This window comes from Anser anser (genome assembly GCF_964211835.1).
Source record: "Anser anser genome assembly, chromosome: 3".
In the NCBI taxonomy this organism is placed as follows: domain Eukaryota; kingdom Metazoa; phylum Chordata; class Aves; order Anseriformes; family Anatidae; genus Anser; species Anser anser.
Window position 1 is genome coordinate 113,427,420 of NC_139722.1, and position 24,759 is coordinate 113,452,178.

General features: G+C 45.3%; 1 protein-coding gene and 1 long non-coding RNA gene across 7 annotated transcripts in view; one reads left to right on the forward strand and one right to left on the reverse strand.

Moving 5' to 3' along the window:
* Positions 1-527: 527 nt before the first annotated feature.
* On the reverse strand, positions 528-10,512 carry LOC310898138. Its single transcript, XR_014582980.1, has 2 exons — positions 5,413-10,512; positions 528-1,589 (listed from the first exon to the last, which is right to left on the reverse strand). It is a non-coding gene; the product is annotated as an uncharacterized lncRNA (long non-coding RNA).
* Positions 5,172-24,759, forward strand: part of KIZ (kizuna centrosomal protein) — a 61,399-nt gene continuing 41,811 nt past the window's right edge. For 4 of the 6 annotated variants that reach the window (XM_083832651.1, XM_083832650.1, XM_083832655.1 and 1 more), the window contains exons 1-3: positions 14,774-14,923; positions 19,634-19,696; positions 21,732-21,884. In XM_083832651.1, coding sequence (XP_083688777.1) covers positions 14,856-14,923; positions 19,634-19,696; positions 21,732-21,884 — 284 coding nt within the window. In that variant the 5' untranslated portion in view covers positions 14,774-14,855. Of the gene's footprint in view, positions 5,302-14,773; positions 14,924-15,042; positions 15,173-19,633; positions 19,697-21,731; positions 21,885-24,759 lie in introns of those variants that run through there. The other 2 variants (XM_083832654.1, XM_083832653.1) reach the window with 2 other exon arrangements.

Below are 24,759 nucleotides of genomic sequence, written 5' to 3' on the forward strand. Positions count from 1 at the left end.
GGGCTGGTTCCCCATTGTGAGCTCTGGGTTTATGCTAGTGTGACTGCTGAATCCTCTGTTACAATAGGGTAATACCGTGCCCCAGTGAGGGCTGTCAATGGCAGGAATTGAGTCTGCAGCCTCTGAACCTTAATGTAGGGTCTCTGTGGCCAGTGCTGGGCGCTGCTCCTCAGTGGCATCCCAGCTTGCAGCCCCCTCCCCCACAGCTGGACCAGCGCTGCCTTGTGTCATTTCGCCTCCGCTGGGTGAGCCTGCAGGGCTTTATTGAGTCCCAGGCGCCCATCCACATTTGGCACTTGATCCTTGCGCTTCCATTGATGTAATTATTCCTGGATTCCTATTCATCATGTAAATTTTCTCTTTAAAAGGGAGAGAAAAACCAACTAATCTTCATGACGGCAAACACAAAACTTGCATGACTATGGAGAGGAGCATTAACCTTCCCTTTAGCCTGGAGAACTTCATAATATTTTAAAAACCAACTTTTTATTAATTTTGGAGTGATGCTTAGTGCCTGATGGTAGTGAGTGGCAGTGATATCGCTAGTGGACCCTTGGCAAATTTTTGGGTGGTTTTGCAGCTGCTTGGTGTTGCAGACACGTGGTAGAACCAGCCCTTGTACAGCCCAGGGTGTAAGCTGGGGGCGTGCAGGAGGTGACGGTGCTGCTGGGAGTGTGGAGGGCACCCACCTGCATCGTGTTTCTGTGCTGCACCTGTGGCAGGCTCCAGAGAGGCGAGTCGGTGTGCAGCCCTCACAAGGAGTTTGCACACGGGGACTTGGCATGGACTCCTGCGGGGTCAGGCTGGGGGAAGCTCCACACCTCAGCACGCGTTACCCCTGCTAGCCGCAGCTCCCAGCCTGCTGAAGCCAGCCAAGGATCCTTGCTTTGTGCCTGGCTCCCGGAAGACAGGGATGATGCTGCCAGGCCAGGTTCATAAAAAAGTGGCTGTGCCTTGAAACTGCAGCTTCAGGACACTCCATGGCACTGCCCCTCACCACAGCCCTCGTTAGCAGAGGCACGAGGTGGCTGTTGGATTTATTACAGCATTCAGGGTACAAATTTAATTTTCCTTCTCATTGCACTCCAACAGAGTAATTGGACGTACATCCCAGGACAGGGAAAAGGGCAGTTATTTGTCTGGCAAACACAATTAGATGGGAGCTCTGAGAGGCAGTTTGGGAATTGCATTTCCTGGCCACATCTTGCCCTGCCACGAGCTACCCACACCTGCAGCATGTGCTGCAAACGGGCTTTCTGCAGGTGAGCTTGGCTGGTGCGTGGGGCACAGCTCTTGCCGAAGTCAAAGCTGGGGGATTTGGGGGCAGCAAGCACCCAGCTGTCGTTGCTGTCATCCGCTGAGCAGGTCTCGGCATGGAGCCCGGCATTTGCAGCTCTGTGCTGAAGAATGTTTGCCAGTATGTACGGATCGATGCTGCATACCCTCATTAAAGTGCGAGGACATCGAGCCTAGCGCTTCTTATCGAGACTACTCAAAACTTCCATGTAGTCTTCAATTGCTTCAAGCGCTTTTGCTGCAAGTGTTACATTAAGCAGAGAAAGGAATGGTTCTGTACATTCAATTTAGACCTGTGAATACAAGAGATGGAACAGCAATTTGAAATACAGCGTGGCTGCCTTACTGGGAAGCCAATTTCTTTAAAAGACCGACCGTGTGGTGGGGACGGATCCTGCAGCACTGCTAGCACCTGCCTCTGAGCTGGGGACTCCTCACACTGAAAATGAAGGTGGCGTATTGCCACACTCTGGAACAAATTAGCCCTTCCATTCATCTTCATTATCCACGCAGTTTCACTGGATCTGAGCTCACTACAAGTGGATTCCCAATATCTATGTAAATCTCTCTCTTTCTACATGTATCCACTCACACTTATTAATACCTATCAGAAGCAACACTAAAAACACAAGCCATGCAGACGAGGAAATTAGCAAAGACCATCCGTGTCTGCGCAAGGTTATCATCCCAATTACACAGCGGAGAGGGGATCGTTGGGGTATTACCCCTACAATTATTTCTGTTGGTTGTACATTAAATGTGTGCATTTAAAAATAAGTCGGGCAAGTCTGGTGCCACTGTCATGGTTGGAGTCACCACCATGGGCTGTGTCGGAAGCCGTGGTGGTTGGCGAATGTGGCGATGGGCTTCCAAACCTGTGCTGGGGGGAGGAAGGAGCTGCTGCGGTTTTACGAGGCTGGATTTCCTCTGGAAAGCAAAGGTGCAAGTCAGGCTGCCCTTGCTGAGCTGTAAGAGGGGTTCAGGAGGCTGCGCTCAGCCCCCCTCCCTTTGAAGCTGGGGCAAGGGAAAGCGGGGATTTCCAAAAACAAGCATTGCCCCTTTGCAGCTCGTGCTGCAGGGAAGGAAGCAGCTGAGGAGCGTAGATCTGAGCTGCCCTGCAGCCTGAACAATTAATCGCCGTTTGTGCGGGCACCGATGATGCTGCCCATAAAGCCTGAGACAGACCGAGCAGGGATGTAAACCTTGAGCCCCGAAGGTGCTGGCGGGGTCCCTGGCCCCGCAGCAGCTCCATACAAGAGGCGCGTCACCCAGGCTGCAGCTCTGCACATGCAACCCCCCTCCTGCAGCCACCCCTTGCTCCTCAGCCCGGGCAAAAATCATCTGAAATTGGGAGGGGGGAGCTTTTATTAATTACTGGTAATTACTTATTTTACATACTGTTATTGATGCCTTTTTGTTGGAAGAAGCTGATTATATGTAAAAGATAAGGACAAAAAATGTCCGCCCAGGCAGCTAAATCACGGGAGCAAGGCTACAAAGCTCTGACCGCACGTAACAGACCTTGCCAAGTGTTTCAAAACTGAATAGTCATTGGGTTGGCAGATAATTCAGAAACTATTTGTATGAGCTGTTTATCAAATTATTAACTGCACAGATGTTGTTTGGTTGAAGAGCAGCTGAACCTTCTCTTTGCCAGCCGTGGAGACAAAGGTCTGCAGGAATAATTGGAGATGTGCATGGAATATTAAATTAATTTACTGCTCTTAATTCTTATGCAAATCCTGACCTCTGATAGAGCCTATCAATTACCCTGCACACAGGGAAAAGAAAGGAGAACAGTTTCTTTCTTTTCTCCCCCCCTTTTCTTTTTCTTTTTTTTTTTCCTGTTGTTCTTCTTTTTTTTTTTTTGTTTTGTTTCTTTTTTTCATTTTGAAAAGGAACTTGGAAAAGGAAATATTCGGGGGAAGAAAAAAAAAGCCATTTGTGGGAGAAGCAAAGAGCTGGGATTATTTAATTGAGTCTCTTGGTTGCAGCGATGTCCTCAGGGAGTACGGGTGCAGTTTTTAAAATAACAGGGGGAGTCGGGGAGGCCTGGGAATGGAGGCCAGGGCCAGGCCAAAATAGCTCCACATGTGTGTGGCAGGAGGGGATGGGGGGACCCAGGCTCAGCCTTGGTTTGAGGGGGATATGGCCGTGCTCTGGCTGGATTTGGGGGCCAGCTGGAGCTTGGGTCTGCCACGAGAGCTGTCCCAGTGCTTGCCACCACTGCCAGGGTCTGGGTTCGGGGTGGGCGCCTTCACCCCGTGGGGGCTTTGCGCCATGGGGAGCATGGCCGGCTCTGTCGGTAATTAACAGCAAGGAAGAAAGGCAATTTGTTGCTAAGTCTATTGTGAAATCCCAGGTAAAATGAAGTACAATTTAATTGGTCCTCGTTAAAAAGAGCTATTTTTCTAATATGGAGAAAAGACCTCGTCTTCGGCACTCTTTTTAATTGGGGTTGTGTATGCGCTGTTTAAAAAAGACTCCGGTCCTTATTCTTTCATCATATTTTCTAATAAGGATAAATAAATAGGATGAATAATGCGATCGGTCTATCCCTCGACCTCTGAAAGACCTCAGCAGCGAAATGATGTTTCAAGCTCCTTTCGTCACATCCAATATGCGCTGCCTTTCAGCTCTCCGCAGCCCAAACAAAAGCCATACAACAATATCAATTAATCATGCAGCAGGCAAACAAGGAGATTTATTCCACTACAAATAGCCTCACAGAGAGACGCTGAATGGGTTTGATTAGCATGAGAAAAGAGGAGCAAAACTCCGCAGTTCAACAGCTAAAGAGCAATTTGATGGGGCTGGGATTGGGAAATTACTTGATTAGCGGCTGGCGGAGCACAACACGCTCAGGACGCCGCGAGTCGCAGCCCCGCCGCCGCCAGGGGACGGAGCCCGCGGGGCCGGGCACGGGGCAAGGAAAAAGGGGGGAAAAAGGGGACTGGGTCCGCCGCGGGCCACGGGGAAGCCCCGCTTGTCTCGCGGGTGGCTTTGCTCCGCGGGGAATGAGACTGAAATCGCCCCAAGCTTCTATTTTAGTAAAATGATAATAAACCGGCCTTAAGGCAGGAAGAAAACAAACAAACAAAACAAAAACAAACAACAAATGAAAAAAAAAAAAAGGAAAAAAAAGGAAAAAAAAAAAGGCCAGACCCCGGCACCCCGCTGCCGGCCTGCGCGGGGTCGCGCGTGCCGCCGGGCAGAGGCGCCTCCCGGCCGCCCCCCGACACCCAAAGCCCCAACCCTCCTGCCAAGCAGCGGCCTGGGGTGGCCCCGCTGGCCCAAAGGCGTAAACCAAACATTTTAAAAAATGGGGAAAGAAAAATGAGGAAGGGGCAGCGGGGAGCAGGGCAGGACACGGCCGGGCCGGCGGCGGCGCCCCGCAATTTGTTCCACTGGGTGGCTGTTAGGAAGCTGGCAATTTGAGCCGGCTGGGTGTTATTTAGTGCAATATGAAATCAAATGATCCTATTTCCCAAATAACAACCTCTGTGAGGAGACGCGGACGCCCTGAAAAGGTAATTGTCTCCTAATGACATCCCCACCGCACCGCCGGGCTGGGCGGGCAGGGCCGGGGGGGGGGGGGGGGGTCCCGCTCCGGTACCGGCTCCGGTACCGGCTCCGGTACCGGCACCGGCTGGGCTGGGGGCTCCGACGGGATTGGGGGCAAGGGCGGCCCCGGTACCACTAGCACAATTTTCTCTCCCCGCCGGGGCGGGACCCGGAGGGAACCTTTGGACAACCCCAATTTGTTGCCGGCGTTGTTCTCGCTGCCCTCTCGGCGGAGCCGTTGCCCGCCCGGTGCAAAAGGGCCCCAGCCGAGCACCGAGTCCCCTGCCACCCCTGGCGGGGTGCGCCCCGGGGGATTTGGGATTTTGCGCAGCGCTGGGACTGCAGACGGGGACGAGCATCCCTCCTGCCACCCCCCCGCTGCGGCTCCCGGCCCGGCCGCGCTGCCGGAGGGCTAAAGCTGCCAGAAGTAAAGCACCCGAGGTAAAGGACGGGGGAGAGGAAGAGAGGGGGAGAACAAAAAATAACAATAATAAAATAATAATAATAAAAAAGGCGAGCACGAAAAGAGGAGGAGAAGCCGGCGGGACCTACCTGGATCCGCTGCCCGCCCGGGGCATAGCCCGGCCCCGCGGGGATGTTTTTCCTTTTCCTTTTCTTTCCCCGCTCGTTTGCGGCGGCCAGCGGCGCGGGGAGAGCCGCGGGCGGCTCCACTGCCCCGGGACCGGCGGGACCGAAGGAGAGCCGGAGGTTGGCAGCAGCTCCCGAAACTGCTGGCGCCTCGCGGGTAGAGGCTTCTTCCTTCGGTTGCTCGCTTGGGGCTGGCGGGCGGTTGCCTTTCTTTTTTTTTTTTTTTTAATATATATATATTTAAAGAAAAAGCCTTTGCCCAGCTCAGACCCTTCTCCTCTTGCTGCCGGTGCCGGGTTCGGCGGGGCCTGGGGGAGGCCGCAGGGCTCAGCGCCGGTGTCCCGGGGGGGGTCCGCAGCTCCGCGCTGCTGGCACGGCTGCCCGGGGCGCCGCGAGGTTCCCGAGCGGGGAAAGGACCCGGAATTGCAACAGAGCCATCGGGGGTGCCCCCGGCTGGCTGCGCGTCCCCTCCCCTCGGCGCTGCTGGGGGAAGCGGCGCGGCTGTGTGTCCGTACGCCTGCCTGACTGCCTGCTTGTCTGTCTGTCTGACTGCCCGGCAGAGCTGGGGAACCGCGCAGTCCGCGGTCTTTCCAGCCGGGAAGCGGTTATGAACTTCCCTTGTACTTTCTTTTTGTTTGGTTCCGTGCGTTCTTTTATTAAAAATAAAAAAAAGCATAATCCTTGTAGGAGAATAGGTAGCTTTGTGAAACAGCTGCTATCCCTTTTAAGTTCGTTTGGGAAAAAAAAAAGGCAGAAATGTAATCCTAAAATATGCGAGAAGAGGGGCTCAGAATAAGCCAGAGGCTGACTTGCATGTGAGCTCTGGGTTCGTTTTTCTGCTAAAACCTGCTGAGCAGGGTATATTTACTGACCAAGAATAAAGGCTTGCTCGTGGAAAAGTTTTTGGACCGCTGCAGTTGCCAGTGCTGCTCGGGGAGACAAAGACTGGCCCGCCAGTATTTAGCAGCCAAGCCCCAGCCACAGCGGGTGCTGAGGGCCCGGCTCAGGTGCCACAGTTCCCCCAGTCCCATCCTGTCGGGAACAGGCTGCCTCGGGGCTATCGGCCGGCGCCCAGTGCTTGCTGTGTGCCTCTAGCGATGGGCAAAGTGCTTGGGACCTCCAGCCTGAAAGTCAGCCCGGTGAGACAGACCCTCGCTATTCATGCTTCCTACCTGGTTACACGATTTACATCGGTATTTACTCAAAAACAGAGCTGAAGCCAATTTTAGAGCTCTCTCTAAATGCACCGTTGGAATATTCTCCATCTGTTCTCAAGCCTTTTTGAGAGCTCCTGCTTCAGGTTCCTATTTTGTATTTGACGTGATTATTTACTGTTGCATATACTAAATGGAGTGCAGAGGGCAGGGCCCAGTGATGCTTAACTCTGAGCAGACACAATTTAATTAATTTAATAGTCTTACGCTTGTTCTCCTGCTTTTCAAATGAATGAATGGTTTATACACATGGTTGATTTCGTTCATCGCCACAATAATCTTCTACACAGGACAGAGGATAAAATAATAAACCACAGAAAAGCAGCACGGCACTTTGGGACAGGAAGTGAAAAATACTATGTCCTCTTGAAACTAGATTTCAAAGGAAGAAAATAGAGAAACAGCATATAGCTGTCACCCTGAGTGCCATCCAGACTGGCTCTGCTGGAAAGCATGCCAGCTTCTTTGGCAGTTCATGGGGTTCGGATGCCCACTTCCAAACCTCATGCAGAAGTAAAAATTAAGTGGAGACAGTGACCAAACAGTCACCGGAAATTAGTTCAGAATTAAACTTAATTCCAGCTCGAGGAAACAGATTTTCCATGCATGCTGCTGCGGCTATTTTGCTGATTTGCTCACTTTCTGTTTTACAGAGACACTGATGACTCGCAAACAATCGTGCTGAAATAGAAATGTCTTTAAGAGGTTTTAAATATTTTGTTTTATGGTAGTGAGGGATCCTCAGGAGGCTCTCTGTAAATGTGTGTGTAAAGAGCAGCACCTCGCTACCTGTGGCAATGGCTAGGAACAGCCACAGAATATGGCTTCCCTCACCCCAAATGCCACTAAACTGTAAGACTCATCCAAGTGCTTCCCTTTGTTTCAAACCCTTGTAGCTTGGAGCACTTGTTGAACCTGATGACAAGTGCATCAAAGTGGCTGACAATTATGAAATAAACAAATATCATTTGAGGCATTTTTGAGCAGAATCCAGTAATACATAGATTAGCTTATTGATGTCGTTATCATGTCAAATATTATTCATACTTCTGATATTTCTGCTGTGCAGTAGCATTCCGTGCTCAGTAAAGATCACATTATCTCGCTATGCAAAAGGCTTCATTAATCAAAACAGACAATAGACCAGACATTCTCCCTTTGAGTCTAGGGTTTTGGATCCTCCAGTCTTTTTACCTTGTCTAAATGTCTCGTCCCTGTCAACATGGAAGGCAACTCTACAAAACAGGTCACTCTAAATTGTGGTGCTAAAAGGAAAACATTTAACTCAAAAGAATTTCTCGGTTATTTTATATATCTTCCTTTTAGCATTTCATGATTTGTGGAGAAAAACTTTCTCAGTATTTCATTCAGTGCATCGGATCAATGCACTCACTTGTTAAAATACTAACGAAAGAGCCCAATACATCTTTGTCCTGTAGAACAGCGGGCACAGCATGTGCTAGATCAAGGATCACAGACCTTGCTAGCTGTGCCTTGGCAGCAACCCCTTGGTGGCGAAGTGTGGCCATCAGGTCGCTGCTTCCAGAGGGAGGATCTTGGCAAAAATGTGGCATGGCCCTGCCTTGGCACAAAGGACCAAGCTCTGAAGAAGCGGTGGGACACTTCCACTTTGCCTGGTTGCCCCACAAATGTCAGCCCGCACGCAAAGCAGGCAGGAAGGTGCTCAGGCACAGGGCTGTTGATTCATTTGCAGAGTTTGGAGACGTCGGGTTGCACTTGCCACGGCTGGTGATCTCCATCTTCAGGATTTGAGAAGGTTCAGCCCTGGTGGCTGTGGTCATGGTCTGTGCTGCGTGGTCACGCAGGGTCCAGCCACAGTCTGTGAGGAGGAGCAGCATGACTGGCTTTGCAACTCTGCTTCCGCAGTGACCCCAGCGAGCATAAAATGGCCTTTCCTGTAGAAATACAGCATAACCCTTCCACTTGGAGCAATGGAGGTTAAAGTAGTGGTTGTACAGGGTACTCTGCAGCATGAGGCAGGCAGATGATTTAAGATAAGACAGGAGTCAAGCCCTTTGATGGCCTGCTCTGAGTAGCCTAGCTCAAATTCAGCCTCTTGTCTCGCATCTCAGAAAACCTAAATCCAGTTCTCGTTTCTCCAGGGACAGGGAAACTCAATGCCGTCAATCTACTCGTTCCTCTTCACACAACAACAGACACTTAAACAGAGACTAGAAGCTGCTGGTTAATTCGTTGTGTCTACATCTTAGAAACTGCAGTGACTTTGAATTATTGGGAAAGCAGAGAAACCTAAAACCTCCCAGAAATCCTCTCCAGACTCATGGCCTTGCAAAAAACAGAGAAGAGTTAGGTCATACATGAGCTCTCCTGGTCTTGGAGCTTCCCATGCTGTAGAGGAGACTCAAAAAGCACTTTGAGATGGCTGTGGACAGGGGGATTTCCCAGCAAGAGGCCTCTAAACTGGTCCCCGTCCCATGGCATGGTGTTTCTCACTCATTAACAACACGGTGGTGTAAACAGTGGTGTGTGCTTGTATCTAAATTCTACAGGATTAATTCCGAATTCACTGACAATGGCATTACTAGAGACTTTTCAATGATTTCAACAGGCTTTGGATAAGGCCCTTACATTCTTAATAAACATTATATGGCTTAAATGCTGTATTCTTGTTCTTAAGTTTGTATTTAATCAGCTATTATCAGTGGCTCCTGTGTTAACAAGTTCTTGCTGGAGGAACTCATTTCATCTGTCCTGTCGACAGCAAACACTGTGTTCTTCAGTAAGACAATGTATTTTCTATTTATGCGTCAGACACAAGTAATAATAGGTTTCAAGGAACTGTAACATTTAATAAAAGCATTTTATTACATTTAAATTTATTAAAATTTAAACATTAAATTCAACATGTTAATTACTGCTTCCATGCATTGACACTGACAGTCAGAAATGGATCCACATAACTGCTCTGCTGAGATATGTTCACTGGTGCTATTTGCTCTTTGATTACTAATGTATTATTAGTGCTCTTCATTTGGGACTTGATTCATTAACAAAAAGACTTATATGGGCATTATGCAAATTTTTGTATTGTCTTTTACATAGCTACCAGGGCATGTATTATGAATCTAATTGAAAAAAAAATGAAAATGTATTCAGTTATGTCCTGGCTTGTGGGCAAGTAAATGTACAGCTGCTCTCAGAAACCAAGTAAGAACACAGAGGAAAAGCCTCTTTTCAGTATATCACAGCCTGGGCTTCTGCAAATCCCCTCCCCATGAAATCACACAAACCCTCCAGACTGGCTGCTGTGTTTTGACAGAAATAACAAAATGGTGGCAGAGAACTGAGATGAATTTTTCAGGCTCTGTTACGTATATTATCTGTGTATATTCTGTATACATCAGTGTTCCTGGATGACCACCCTTTTGTTTTTAATTAATGATTTCTCTTAATGCTTTTGAAGTTGTGATTTGGTTTATTCTATTCTAGCAATATCTGCATTCCTCAGAGTAAGTGAAAATACACAGAGGGCCCTTAATCTGTAAAACCTCCTTGCTGTCATCAGAGCAGTCGTGCCGAGGGCCGTGTCTGTTGGGAGGCACTGTCCCAAGGCACCCTGTGGGAGGATGCCAACAACTTCTGGTTGTGTGAGCAGCTTCCCGTCTTTCCCGGACCTAGTGGCATCTCGGACCTCTCTGACCTTCTCCAGCTGGCCCTAAGCCTTTTGCTGGACGAGCTGCCTCTGGAGGGATGTCTCTGGAGGCATGTGCTTATCATCTGTCCCTTGTCTTTTTTTTATTATTATTTTTTTTCCCCTACAAAAATACCCTCTCTTTAACTTCCTTCTTCCTTGTTTTCTCTCATTCCTTTTTTCTCCTCAAGGTAGGCCACCCCACAGCCAGATGCTCACCACAATGAGGCAAATTCTGCACCTTCCAGGGTACTGTTAAATCTCCAGAAGAAAGCAGGACACCAAAAGCACACATTGTTTCCTACCTCAATTAAAAACACTGCGTTGAACTGTAAGATTAGTGCACATCAATCCCTTCTTCATTTGAATTGAGAGATACCTTCATTTCACAGCTATTGGGGAAAAATGTAATTTCATTCAAAGTGCATTTAATAAGACAGAATGAGACAGATTTCTTTGACAGTTGTACAGCTCTTATCAGATTACATCAAAATTAAATTAAAACAATCTAAAAGAAGTGTTAAGTACTAAAGGAAGAACACAAACAAAACACTCCTCTTTGTAGGCTTTCAGGGATGGGGTACTGATGTTAGTTATCAGGGATATGAGTAATAAGATTATTCTTCAGTCAATTATGAGCCCATCAGTGTCAGCATGAAGGATCTCATCACAGACCTGGCTCTGTAAGCCTCAGAGGATTTGAGTGCACCCTGCACAACCAGAGACTAAAGGGGCAAGAGGGAAAAATGTGGGAAATACAGGGAGGCACTGGGCTACGGCTGCTTATTTGCACAGCTGCTCCTGCGTGCTCCTAGGAAAGGTTCCTAGAAGTGTGCCCACCGTGCTTGGTGGATCAGGGGCAGGGGAACCTGCACCCCATGAGCAAGCAGCGGCAGCAGGTCCCAGAGCTGGCAGCATTCCCTTCTGGAATTCCCTTCTGCTGTGCAGGCAGTGCCTTGAGACCCCTGCCCCCTGTGTTTGCTTGGCTTTGGTTCACAATTAAAATATCACCGGTGTTGGCATGGTCCGTGAGACGAATAAACTGTGTAGTCCTAGAGATCTCACTTCCTGACCGGAGCTGTCAGGTGGACATCAGTTTCTTTGAACTGAGACTTGCAAATCTTAAATTGGGAATAAACATTTTCAGTATGTACATATAATATGTGTTCATAGTTTCAGCAATAGAAGTGTTTGAAAGTTTTGATATTATTTTAGCAAGCACAAATATTTTCAAAAGCAGTTTAGTCTTACCAGAACCAAACCTGGTATGTCACGGGTACAGGCTTAACAAAACCAAATTCTTTGCCTGTTTTGAAAAATAACAAAATTGTAGCGTATGAAAGTGTTTTCTTGTTCAAATGCCAGGTAGTGTTTGACAGTTTTCTGCACTGACAATCAGTGATGCATTCAAAATATGTCAGGCTGACGGAGGGTGTTTCATGTCTGACATTTGGAAATAACAAGTTTTTAGTGTCTCACCTTAGTGTCAAAGGGGAGACTATTTATTTTGATGTAGATATTAGGAAGGAGAGTTCATATGGGGGACGCTCTGAAAAAAATTTTTAAAAAAATAAAAAAAATGATGCAAACCTTGTTATTTCCATTTTACCTGTTCCCATGACTGAACGGGAACATCATGCTGGTACAAAGGCTGGGGTGATGATTCAGTACTATGAACAGCTGGGCTAGCAGGGGGTAGGATCCCACAGCTAGCTTTGTACCAGGGCCATTTGCAGAGGCCTTCACAGAGTGCTCTCTGCCCAGCATCAGATGAAATCACCAAAATGAGGTGAAATGGGTGAGGCTCACAGTCTGAAGTTCCCCAGCTGATTTTGAGCAAAGCAATCAGGGAGACACACCACTCCATCTCGTTGGGTCCCCACACCGAGGAGCGGTGACTGAGCAAGGGGTGGCTTCCAGCCGGCATGGCCAGCACTCGGGTGGGATGTCTGTGAGCAGACCTACGGCTTGCTCCCACGGCACCAACGCGTTGCAGTCGCTCAAGGAGCGGGGCTATCTCTGCAGCTGAGGTGCCAAAGCTCCGTTCTTTGTCCCTACACATTTGTAAAGGGAATGGCAGTCACTGGTGGACCTGGACCTGAGCTGTGAAGCCACAATCTAGGTAAAAATGTCCAACTTTGGCAATTTAGGCAAGGCCAGACCTAGATTTTGCCTCTCAGCTCTTGTTAAGATGAGAAATAGTGCTGCTGCAGAGGTCTCAATAACACGTACTTGCTTTCAGTAAATAGGAGAGTGAGAAAGAACAGTACATCTTTTATTAGGAGTGCATCTTATGTGAATTCAATAATAAAGGCTCCCAAATCTGCAAATCCTTTGCATGTGTATTTTCTTGAGTAGGCAGGCTCTTACATGAGCTAAAACCTTCCATATCTTATTGAGCCATTTATTTATAATAGATATGCAAAGGCTAAGCCAGACAGCAGCTATGGTTATTCAAGTGACAGAAGCTAATTTGGGAACTATTAAGTACCACTGCATCACTCCAGCAAAGCTTTTTGCTTTACATTTAAATTTGGTGATCCCAGTTTGAGGATGCAGGTGAATGGATGTACACAGGCTCAAGACCTGGCAGAGGACCCAATCCATGGGACAGGGTCACCGCTGCTGGAGTCTGAAGCTACTCCTGAGGCTCTGGAGCCCATGAGCCCTGTGCAACTAGAGTGTAGTGGCTCTCTTCTAGGGCCCCAGTGATGCCCTCAGTCATGGCAGTATTACCCTGTAAGTGAAACTGATGCTTTCATATCCCCGTTGTTGGGCAGAAGTTCTAATGAAGGGTAATTATGATGATGATCCCATACTAATTGTATACTGATTGCTGCTATAATTATGCTTAAACATTTTCTAGCTACACACAATTTTGGCCATTGATGTAGTATTGCTTCACCTTAAATTCAAATACCCTCTCAGTATGGGATGAATCATCTTTATTGGTGAATTTAAGCACTGGTTTGGCAACTTAATTTCAAAGGGATCTAAGTTTTTATCTGAAAATGAAAATGTGCTTTTCTTTCCCACTTTGTTTATGCTGGAGATGTGGGGCTTGTCTTGGCAGCCCCAGTGCTCACTGAAGGTGGTGCGACTTTTTCCACTGACCAACAGAGTTTGGTCTGAAAACATTAATAAGCTGTGCCAACTGGACAAGGTCACGATTCAGAGAAGGAGCAATTGTGAATTTTATTGAAAAGTTTGGTTTCTATACAAATGGAAATCAGCCATTTGCATTTTCTGTTTTTTTTTCTTTTTTCTTTTTTTTTCCTTTTGTTTCCCTGTGTACTATAAACTCAATAAAGCAAACTGTTAAAGGGAGTAAAAACAGAGCTGTCATTTTTCCCTGTGTATGTTAGAATTTTAGACTCACTGTGCCCCAGACAGTATGCTTGCCTTACTGGTTTTAATGTGATATAAGTCTTGGAAATTCCCTGTTGTCCAATACCCACTCCTCACACGATTTATGCATTGGCATTGGTATTGGTACATCACCATGGCCCCTTTTACTGTAAGTGTTCATCAGCTCCCAGTTATTTTTGGATTTATGTCCTAGCACCTTGCAAAATCTCTATTTCCTCCATTTTTCTGAGGGGGGCTGAGACATGGAGATTACTACCTCAAGGTTATAAAAAAGATGGCAGCCTGGAGACTCGACTCTGCACTACAACCATTTGAACAGCTGTAGTAATCATTGAATTAACAGATTTCATGTTAAATTAACAGTGTAAGTAATAATTTAGGAATAAATGGTGTAAATCTCCAGTCCCCTGCTGTCCCAAAGGTCACACCGCAGATTTCCCTCAACAAAATGCCTCAGGCCCTTGCTAGGTCTGCAGACTGTCCATGGCCCTGTTCTGGGAGCACGGGTGCTTCCCTTGAGCCCTGCCTTGCCCCAAGGACAGCTCTCGCCATGGGGACACCTCTCGCCGTGGGGATATCTCTCGCTGTGGAAGAGCTCGCTGTGGGTCAGCTTGCTACGATCCCTGACATAGCATTGCCAGGTCTGGGAGCAGCTCAGGCACAGCTCTGCAGGCAGCAGTGCCTCAGGTGTCTCCTTGCCATGGGGGCCAGCCCAATGGCTGCGTACCCACATGTATGTGTATGTATTCGTATGTATACATATTTATGTACAGACAGGTATACATACATGTATGTATTTATGTCCACATATACCTACGGATATGCTATACGTATGTATTTACGTACACACATGTATACATACATGTATTTATGTGCACAGAGGCGTGCATACACCACGTGAGGCTCGAGCCTGCCGTTTTCACGATGAGTGGGCGCAGAGCGGGCAGCCGTGCCACCCCCGTTTGCCGTGCTACCCGCGGGCTCCCCAGGGCCACGCGGCCAGGCCGGGCCCGGGGCCAGGTCCCGCTTCGATCCCTCCCGCGCACCACCAGCCCCATCGCCATGGCAACGCGCGGCGGGGCCTTCCGGGGCGTGGCGGCGCGGGGCAGGGCGGGAGGCGTCGCGTTGGCCACGGCCGTAAACAGCGCGGCATGAGCCGGGAGGGGGGCCCTGGCACCGGGAGCGGCACCGGGAGCCTCCTGCGGCGCCTCCGCGACAGGTGAGGGGACCCCCGCGCCGCGCTCCCGGGGGACCGCTCCCGCTCGCTCGCTAGGCCCCTGCGGGCCGCGCCGGCACTGACCGAGCCGCACCGGGCCTTCCGGGGACCCTGGCCGCTGACCACCGTAGGGGCTGGATGCCGTGGGCGCTGCTCCACCGGCCGAGGCCCCGCCGCTGGGAGCCGCTTCTTAACGGCGCCTGGCTCCCGTCAGGCGTGTGTCGCGTCTCACGGTAGCGTCTCCGCGCAGAGGTAGTAGAAGTAGTAACGCCGAGGTGATGAGAACCTGAGCGTGCAGGTCTAACGCTGCCTTCAGGTAGCGCCTCGGCAGAAATGCTGCGTGCGGCTTTGCTAACGTCCTGTTTTGGTCCAGAAGACCAATAGCAAACAAAACAGGAATGACTTTCCATTGGGAAAGAAATTGGGGGAGAACATATACAGCATCGTGGTATTTTTTTATTGTCTAGAAGTTACAGAAGTTGTAGGTCCTTGATAGGGAAGGCAGCATATCTAGACCATGGCATCAGAAAATGAAGGGAGAGAGCAGATTAAAATCCCAGTGCTCAAGCCTGCATACTGCTTTGAGCAATGTGGCTATGTGCAGCTATCCCCCTGCTAGGAGCAGAGGTGCCTTGAGCCCCCTGAGGCTCTGGGCCATGCCGGCCACGTCTCTGCGTCAGGTCACGTCTCTGCCATCGGGTCCCACACTGCACGTGTGGGCTGCCCCTTGCCAGCTCTTCTGAAACCACCAGGAACAGACCGCATCACAGGCACCAGCTCCTCTGTCTTATTTGCTTACACCAGGAGGTTCAGGAGTCATTTGGGGCAGGGGATTGCAGGCAGGCAGTGTGATTGCATGAGCCATGCTTCCTTTGGAGACCCAGCTGACAAATGTTGTGATAATAAACGGACCTTTTCTACCTGGCGTGCTTGAATTGCCTGTGCTTTAACATATATATTAAAAAAAAATAAATTGTAGTGATGGCATTGACAAATGTGTAACCGTTTACCCCAGATCCAGGTAAATAAGTTGTATGCTGCTGTTTGGGGAGTTTGAAGGGTTACCTCTGGCAATGGTGCTGCAGAGGCAGTTGCCTTTTTGGAATTTCACAGGTAAAGCGATAATTTTTATTCTAAACATTAATGTAAAAAGATATAAAACTTTTAGTAAAATCACTGGATCACTTCAGCTTTTTAAGTCCCACCTTGGAAATTCTGCACTGATCCTATTTCAAGTCACCTGTTTTAAGACCTGAAGTACCCAATAGCTGTTTCACTCCAGATTGCAGTCCTGCTTTGAGGTCTTCAGTTTAAGCAAGCAGGGAGCTATGGCTAAGGAGCCATATATGCAAGAGCTTGCATGTGGTGGAGGAAGCTGTTGCTTGGTTGTGTCTCCCACCTGTCTCTTGGTGAGCTCAGAGGGAACTCTTGTGAATATTTCTTTTCTTCCTGTTTTCATCTCTCTTTTTTTTCCTCTAAATACATGAATTTTGAAATGCTTGGTGCAAATTAATCTTGTGCAAAAAACATAACTATCTTAATGTATATCTTAGACTTTATTTGCTGAATTTTATTTCTTAATGCTGGTACTTAGTCCAGTCGAGATATAAACACTGCTGCGGGCATAGGTTTCTGTAGACAGGTCAGTAGTGTCTGTGTGAGCAAAATTATGGACAGTTAGATTTTGGGTGTCTAAGATAATAAATGAACTGGGGCAGAGTGTTTACCTTGGTGTTTAATACAGAACTGACCGTGTTGTGATTACTCAGCGTTTAATCTTGCTGGTGAGAGAGGCAGTGTTTGAGATGAAGTAGATACATTATTTAGCTAAGTGTTGTACTTAACGCCGTGACTAACTTTGAAATTAGCATCCTCCTCAAACAGTGAGGCCAGATGCCTCATGCTACGGGTGATTTGCTGTAAACATGTGCAAATACTGACAAGTTTTGAGCAGAGTGTGTAAAACAGGTTTATTAGCTTCCAAAATATTTGCTGGTATCAGTTACGTGTGTTTGTAGAAGGTGGTGCTGAACAGGCCCACTCAAACCTGTCCGGGGGATTGGATTTGCCTGCAGGAGGCTTTGAGCATCGTGCTTCTCCAGGACTTGAGTGGTGAAGTGGCTGCTGCTCTTACTGAGTCTGTGCCGCCTTTTTTACTCCGTGAGAAAGCTAGCTTGTGCTGTTCTGAAGAAAACTGGCTAGCTGCAAAAACAACTCTTTGTTTCTCTTTTGCATGCTTGCTTGCGCCTTTTACGGAAGTGGGCTGAATGCTGTAGTTGGTTAATTGGCTTGTTTTGTCTTTCTGGCCAAAGCCTTACATGATACCTACTGGCATGCCCTGAGCAGGCTCTGTCCAGGTGCCAGGCTAGGCTGTTGGATACAGCTCAGTGTTCAACAGTTGATTTAATGTCAGATTGGTGTGGAAAAACAACTGTAAAAATTACATTTCTTACTTCTATGGAAAGATTGCATCGTATCTAAGTGCTTCACAATTTTTTGTGTACTTTTCTCAACAGGGTATCATCACAGTAGTACTGTTATTCCTATATTATAGATGCAGAACTGAAGCACAAAGAGACTAGGGCCTGGTATCTCAAAAAATATTGAGGCAGGTCCTGCTGCTTTGAATAGGAGGTGAAGGATCAGATATCACTACAGGTCGATGCCTGGTGAAATGCTAGAGATTAGACAGAGCTTGTGGTTGAACAGGGAATTTAATTCTGCTTTCAAATCCCAAAGAAACATGCTTTCTCTGCAGACTGAAGGTTCAGGGTTGTTTGAAAAAGCCACCTGGATCCTTACGAAGTCCTGAAGTGTTCTATTTTTGCCTCTTTAAGAATAAAGTTTATAACTGGCTGTTTGCAGTGCTTTAACCTGATACAAATAGAAGCTTCAGGCTGAGAGCTTTATTTTTCAGGTAAAAGGGAGGTGGTGTAGTAATGGAGTGGTCAAAATAGTCTCTGTATTGCTTCAAGCCTCACTTCCGCCACTGACACTAAGAAACTGCACTGGAACTTTGTCGGAATCTGTGCTACCAAACAAAATAGTTTTGATGTCTTCTAAATCATTGCTTGGACAGAGAGGTGTGCTGCAAAACACCCCAAGTGTTGCAGTAACCATTTCAGGCATCTGTAATGATGGTAGTCAAATGCTGCAAGGCTCATACCTGATGGTTTTTATACTTTCTCTTCGCTCTAGAGAAGACCTTATTTATATACTCAGGTGCTGCCTAAACATCTGTAGCACTGACTAGCGAGTGGGACGCTGGTAGAAAGGAAATGATCTCTCAGGGACCAGGGAGTGCGATGTGCTGTGCAACCTGTGGTATCAGAGGATGAGAAACAGAATTGGAGCCAATGGCTGTTCGCATCCATTGACTCTTACATCCATCAGGATATCACAGTGTTCTTCATCGAGTCATGAAAATTACTTCTAGAAGTGTAAAAACAAGATCTTGAAATCTGCTTTTGCTTAGCTGTCCATCATGTAAAAGGAAATTGAAAGGATGAGATCCCAGATGAAGCGTGGCTTTTAAATTGCATACATGACATGAAAACGTAATCTTGTTTCAGACGGTGGCAGGATCAGATGGATAAAATGTATGCCTTGATCTTGCAGACTTAAGAAGCAGGAAGGTTTTCTTTGCTTTCCTCTGTGCAGGGCAACTGGGAGGAGGCAAATACGTGTGGCTGTGACATGCATGTTTGTAGGGGAGCGCATGGATGTGTGGAAAAGCATGCATAGTCATATGGCTGCATGCAGTCTCACATGTATGCCCATAGCTCTCTCACCTATGTGGCCTTCCTAGCTAATAAAAGTTGGTGATTATTTTTAATGAACAACTTAAGGTACTTGCTTTGATTGTTGCAGGATTTGTAGTGTGTGTCTACTGGAAGCCCTTGTCTCATCAATTGATTTTTGCTGATGGGGTAGTTGCTCCTTTTCAGAAACAGTCATTAACTAATATTACCACCTTTATTCTGTCCTACTCCTTCTGAAAATGGGTCTCTGAATTATGTTGTGGGTCAGGCATGGAGCTTGTTCTCAAGCAGTATGAATTTCCCCATGGACCTATACCATTGCACTGCTTTTGGCAGCTACAGATGGCCCTGCAGCATTTTAACAACCATAAATTTTTTTTGTTACTTTTATCTGTTGCCCTTTAGTAGTTCCGGCAGGTAATGCTAGCGTATCTCTAGATGTACTTGATTTTAATGCGTGAGTCTGAAATATGTAGCTGATTTTAAGTTAAAAACTATTACATAAAATACTGCCTGTTTGAGCAACTTAAGCCAAATATTTCCTGCATTGAAAGTGGTTTGTTGAGTGACTTGGACTGGGGGAGAGGATCTCAGTGCTTGGAGCACCTCCAGGGGCTGCTGGAGAAAGGACTTGAAATAGGAACTTAAACTGTGCAGGAGTCTCTTTGGCTGTGCTATTGGGGTTTAAGTGGATATATACATGTTTACGCGTTGTCATCTCTTTGTTGCCCTCCCTTTAAAACAACCTAGCTCTTCTTCCAGTGAGAAGCAGAGGGGAAGTAAAAACTTTTTTTTTTTGTGACAAGCTTGGCTGGCAGATCAAGAATTAAGACTACCAATCTGTAGGAGAAATGTGTTCCATACTCTGAGAAGTTTTATGCTCTGTATAATGTTTGACTTCTTGCGTTTTGAGAATTTAAATTATGAAATATTTTTGTTTGCTTTCTTCTAGTGAAACCAGAAGGCTGGAATTGGAAAGAAAACTGATGGAATACAAAAAATCTGATGCATACCTGTAAGTTTATTAAAAAACTTGTTATAGACTTTTTTTAGTTACAAAGACTTCAGAGTCACGGGATGCTTTTAGAATGTTATCTTGACATTGATTTTGTAACAGTAAGTTATATACATATGAATCTTAGATTACATTTAAAATGCCTTGTAGTTACTGCAGAAGATTTAATTGGTAACATAACTACCTTATTCTATCAATATTGAAACATTACCATCTTAGTAATAACTATTTTGCAAGTTAGTTTTGTGCAACTTTTCATGAAATCACTGTAGTGTTAAAGATAGAAAGCCTTTTCTTTCTAGCGCTTTGTGCTACAAAATTCTAGGGTCTTAGAATGTCTTAAAAGTTTTAGGAAGTACTACAGGATATTCTAGGTTCTGGTCCTAGCTCCCTGGATTGTTTCTGCATTAACTATTTAATGTGAATTGCGCATACAGTCTTTTTTTTTTTTTCAAAGGGGGGGGAATAAAAAACAAAACACAAACACTTGTTACTCTGGCCATGTATATTAAACAACTGTTCAGATTTGTGTTTGCATTCTCTTGTCCTATGGATACTGTTATATATAAACATCCATGAGGTTATAAGCATTGCTATTGATAGCCTTATTGCGGAAGACCAAATGATTTGAACTTGCTGCCAGTTACCAAATGTTAAGTTTAATTTGGTGTGGTTCCTTCTCTTGTGAACAAAGCTTCTCTCTTTTTTTTTTTAATCTCCTTTTTGTCTTTGAACTGTGAAATTCCTGCCCTGATCAAGTTAGAATGGAGGGGAACAGGTTCCAGAACTGATGGCCTTCCAGTGAGCATATGTGTATCAAAAGATCCTAGCTTTCTTATATCCTATGTAGTTCTATTTTTTTTTTGAGTTTGGGAAGAACTTTGCCATAAATCTGTTTTTAAAAGAAAATAGTATGAAAAGCACATGTTGTTTCTTTGAAACAGTGACTGCAGAAGCCTCCCTTCCAGAAGAGGATCTGGACTGTGGTGTCTGCATGGATGGAAGTCTCTTAGCTTGCCAGGAAGGGCACCTGGATTCCAGAAAGGAGCAGATTTTTAGGCATTCTTGTTTCTGTAGTGTTTCTTTCCTTAGCTGTGTTTTGTAAAGCCAGAGAGGTGACTCTTCAATTTTAGTTCAAGTGACTGAGGGCTAGGTGCAATCATGGGCAAGTCCCTTGGAGACTTCTCTTCTGAAAGAGGGACTTTAGAAAATAGAGATTATATTGAAGAAAAAATGCCTCGTGCACAAAGATACACGTGCACTTTGTTTTCACTTTTAATTTGATTTATTTTAATTCAACAGAATTTGAACTGGAGTGTCTGTCAAAATATTGTCTCTTGGGGGGGGGGGGTTAGGTTGCAACTTCACAACCAATTTAAGCTGACCTATAGACAGGTTGAGCCCTAAACAGATGAGATTCTGTATGCCCTTGGTTCACAGGTTCCCTTTGACACTAATACTTGTCCAGCTGCCTTATAAACAGACAAGAAAATAGGTCTGTCTGAAAGTGAATCTGTTTTTTGGTGGCTGAGAAATAGTTCAAACGGATTTTCAGTTGGATTGCTCTTGGCCTAATTTGCCTTGGGTGCATAGTATATAGTATTGGCCCAAAAAAGAAATAAAGGCCTGGAGTGAGATGCCCCTTTTGGTGGCAACATGGATTTAGGTTGGCTTAAAGCAGTTGTAAAACCACAGCCTTAGTTCACAGTATGTTTGACTTGCAGAACACGCTCTTCTAAATACAGTTTTCATCTTAGACATGTGTATCACATTAATTCAAAGCATAACCCATTCCGAACAAACTTATGAAATTTTTGAAATGTTTTATCTTTTTGAGCACCAAACCAAAAATCCTTTTTAAACCTTACGTTATATAACAGTGATGTCCTTTTGGTTGTATAGTGTAGCTTTGGACAGTTGGGCAGCTCCTACATAAGTGTTAGTATGTATGTGCCTGAAGAAAAGTGGTTGTAATAGAAATGTTTGGTTTAATTTCATACTCTTTAAGTACATGTTCTTCTTCTTTCTCTTGCAGAATGAAACTAAAGTACACGAAGCTGAAAAAATACTTGGAAGAATTAAACGAACGACAAAAAAGAGCTCTTCTGCGAAATCAGGCCATTTTAAAGGAATTGAACCAGTTTGAAGCTCATATGAAAACTTCAAGTTCAGAGCTAATTCAGAAGATGGAAGTAACTTTCTAGAAGACTTACTGCATTAGTGCTTGTTATTACTACAGGGGTTGCTGAATAGGTGTATTTTGCACATCCAGGCTGGTGAAACTTCATGCCATGTTTAAGAGTGCTTAAAGCGGAATTTGAAATAAACCCCAAACTGTACTAGTAAATGAGGTAGTAGACACAACTGTAGCTGCAGAGATAGTCAGTAGCACTTCACAGAACTGTATGTTTGGCCTGTAGTACAGTGCTGTGTCCTTATGAGTTTCTTGGAAGTGAGGGAGAACTGACATCAAAAAACTGTGGAGATGGATTGTATCGTGTGTTTGGAGTTATAATGGTAATAAAACAGCAGGTCTAGGTTAGGACAAAAAGAGGACTAGAGTTCTAATATTTTCATAAACTTTTTTATTAAGATTACATTTTACTAAGGCTTTCTATCGCCTAAAAAGCCACAATATATTTCACTGAAGCTGTTTCAGGACACGTGTTTAATTATGCTGGTGTGATTGCCGTAAGTAGCCATAGCTAGGCTTGCCCCTACCTATTGCACTTTCTTTGCCAACAAAGAAGGTGTAAGACTAAGTGACTTCTGTTAAAACAAATTACTGTGTTGGAACTATTTGGACTAAAGCAGATCTAAAATGAGTTTGCAGTCAGTTCTGTTACTAGACAGTCTTGTTGAATCACCTAGGTCTTTGCTTTTAATGGTTTTACATGTACGTATGTTTAATTCATTTGCATTCAGAGCTGTAAAATTTTGAACTTTTTCTCTGGGCTGGTAAATTAAAACCCAGGGAGTTTTCATCACCTTGAGTAATTGAGATGTTACTATTTTGTGTTACTTCACTGAAGAATAATTTGGGATATCCCAAAGTCATATAGATTGGAAATGATCTCAGATTCAAAAAAATGGCTTGTGCTCATGCCATTTATATATGGAGTCAAGTTTTGGGGGGCTGAAATAGAAAATTTTTTTTCTGGGAGGTAAGTGTGTTTATATCTGCTTTCTAAGAGAAGTAGCATTTTTCAAAAACAGTTGGTGGAGACATTTATGTGATTCTGCCCTTTTTTTTAGCTTGCTGGAATAAAAGAGGGGAGGAAACAAACTAATTGGGGTGTTTTAAGCCCCTGTTGTGTGATACTAACACAATACAGTATGGTTGTCTAGAACTCAGCTGTGATGGCTTTTGTTTGTCTGAAGTGCAGTTTGAGTTAAAACTGGAACAACCTTATCCAAGTATACATTTTTTTTTCCTTTTCATACTCAGGGACACATGCAATTTCATCTGAGATAGTAGAGCTTAGACTATGATCCTTTTAAAAGGAGGTGTTTAAAAAAATCCTGTGTTTAGGTTCAAGAAATATGCACCAGCACCTTTGGATAACAGTGATACAGGGCTGAAAGAAAAATGTGGATTGACTGAGCTGGGGGGTTACAGTTACAGCAAATATGGGGAAAGAAAGGTATGAGCACTTCTGAAAAAAGGTAAGAGAAGGAAGGAATCAGACTGCGACACAAACAGGGAGCAGGAGGGAAAAAAGTGTAAAGCGATGTAGAAGTTTAAAAACAAGTGAACCTTCATTTAAAATATTTTTTTTAAGCTTTTCTCATAGTGTGCTCTGGAAACAACAGTAGGAAGCATTATTAGAGCTTACTCTGAAGTAGGGATGTAGAAACAGCAATGTGCTTTATTTTTTTCTTACTGTCTGGTTTGGCTTTCGCTAGCTGCACAGGACAAGAAAGCCTTTGAATGCAGTTCTTCGTTTAGAAAAGTTCCTTTCAGTAGATAAATGCATGACTTGAAATGTGAATCTGTTCTCCCAAAAATCCTCTAAACTATTGATGCTAACGTTAATGAAGGGTCTTTGAACCCTTATAAGCTTTTTTGCATTAGTGTAATGTAACAAGTCCTACACTCTATCTTTGTACTGTGGTTAAAAACATAATGTTTTTAAATTAGTTGTCTCTGATTGCATCAAGAATCTTGGTTTTGTATTAAGCAAAATGACTATCTGGCTTCAAACTACTCTGCCATTAGTTGTAACTCACAATATATTAACCCTGCCTTCCAATGCTCATCTTAAAGTAAATAGCCCTAATCTTTTCTTTTGTCTCTTCAAATGGAATTTTTATGCCTGTAGTAATTTTTAAAGCTTTTTCTGGAATGCCCTCAGTATCCCTTTTGAGATGGAGTGATGAGAACTGTTCATGTTGATTAACACTCCCTTTGAGATGTCAGTGGGTTTGTGCTTATATTTCCAGTTTGGAAGGTCACTTTTGTATTGTCATGGGCTTCAGCGTACAGAGCAGGTGCCTGGGGGCTTAATAGCTTCTCTCCCTGCCTTTGGAAGTAAGGAAGCTCTCTGAAGATGTAGATCTCTCTAATGGTGGCAGTTGACTTACTCATAAACCAATCGTCTGGCAAGCATCACATGGCTGTATACCTACATTCATAACTTCCTCGCACAGCTATATTCCTGTCAATGTCTGGTAATTTTTATAGTCTGTTGGGTCTGGTGACATTGATAAACATCTTTTCTTTGCATCAGTTTAGTGACGTGCAGTTTAGAGGCTGTCCCTGGGGTGGGTGTGCGAGTCCCTTGTGGTTCTTTGTTTTGTTTTAAAGCAGATTGAGGTCAGGAGTATCTTGTGATGCTGGACTTTCCCTGTTGTGTTTTAGGGATTTTTTTTGAGCAACCCTGGTGCATACTAGTTTGAGTTTCCCCCTGTGGTAGGCTGTTACAATGTATTTTTGTGAGTCACAGCTGTGCCATGGGCTGATATGCATGCAGTGTTTTCATTCATTGCTTCCATTTTGATATTTCTGTGCCATCCATCCATTTTATTTTTGCTGGCTTAGACTTGCTTTTTCTGAGCTGTTG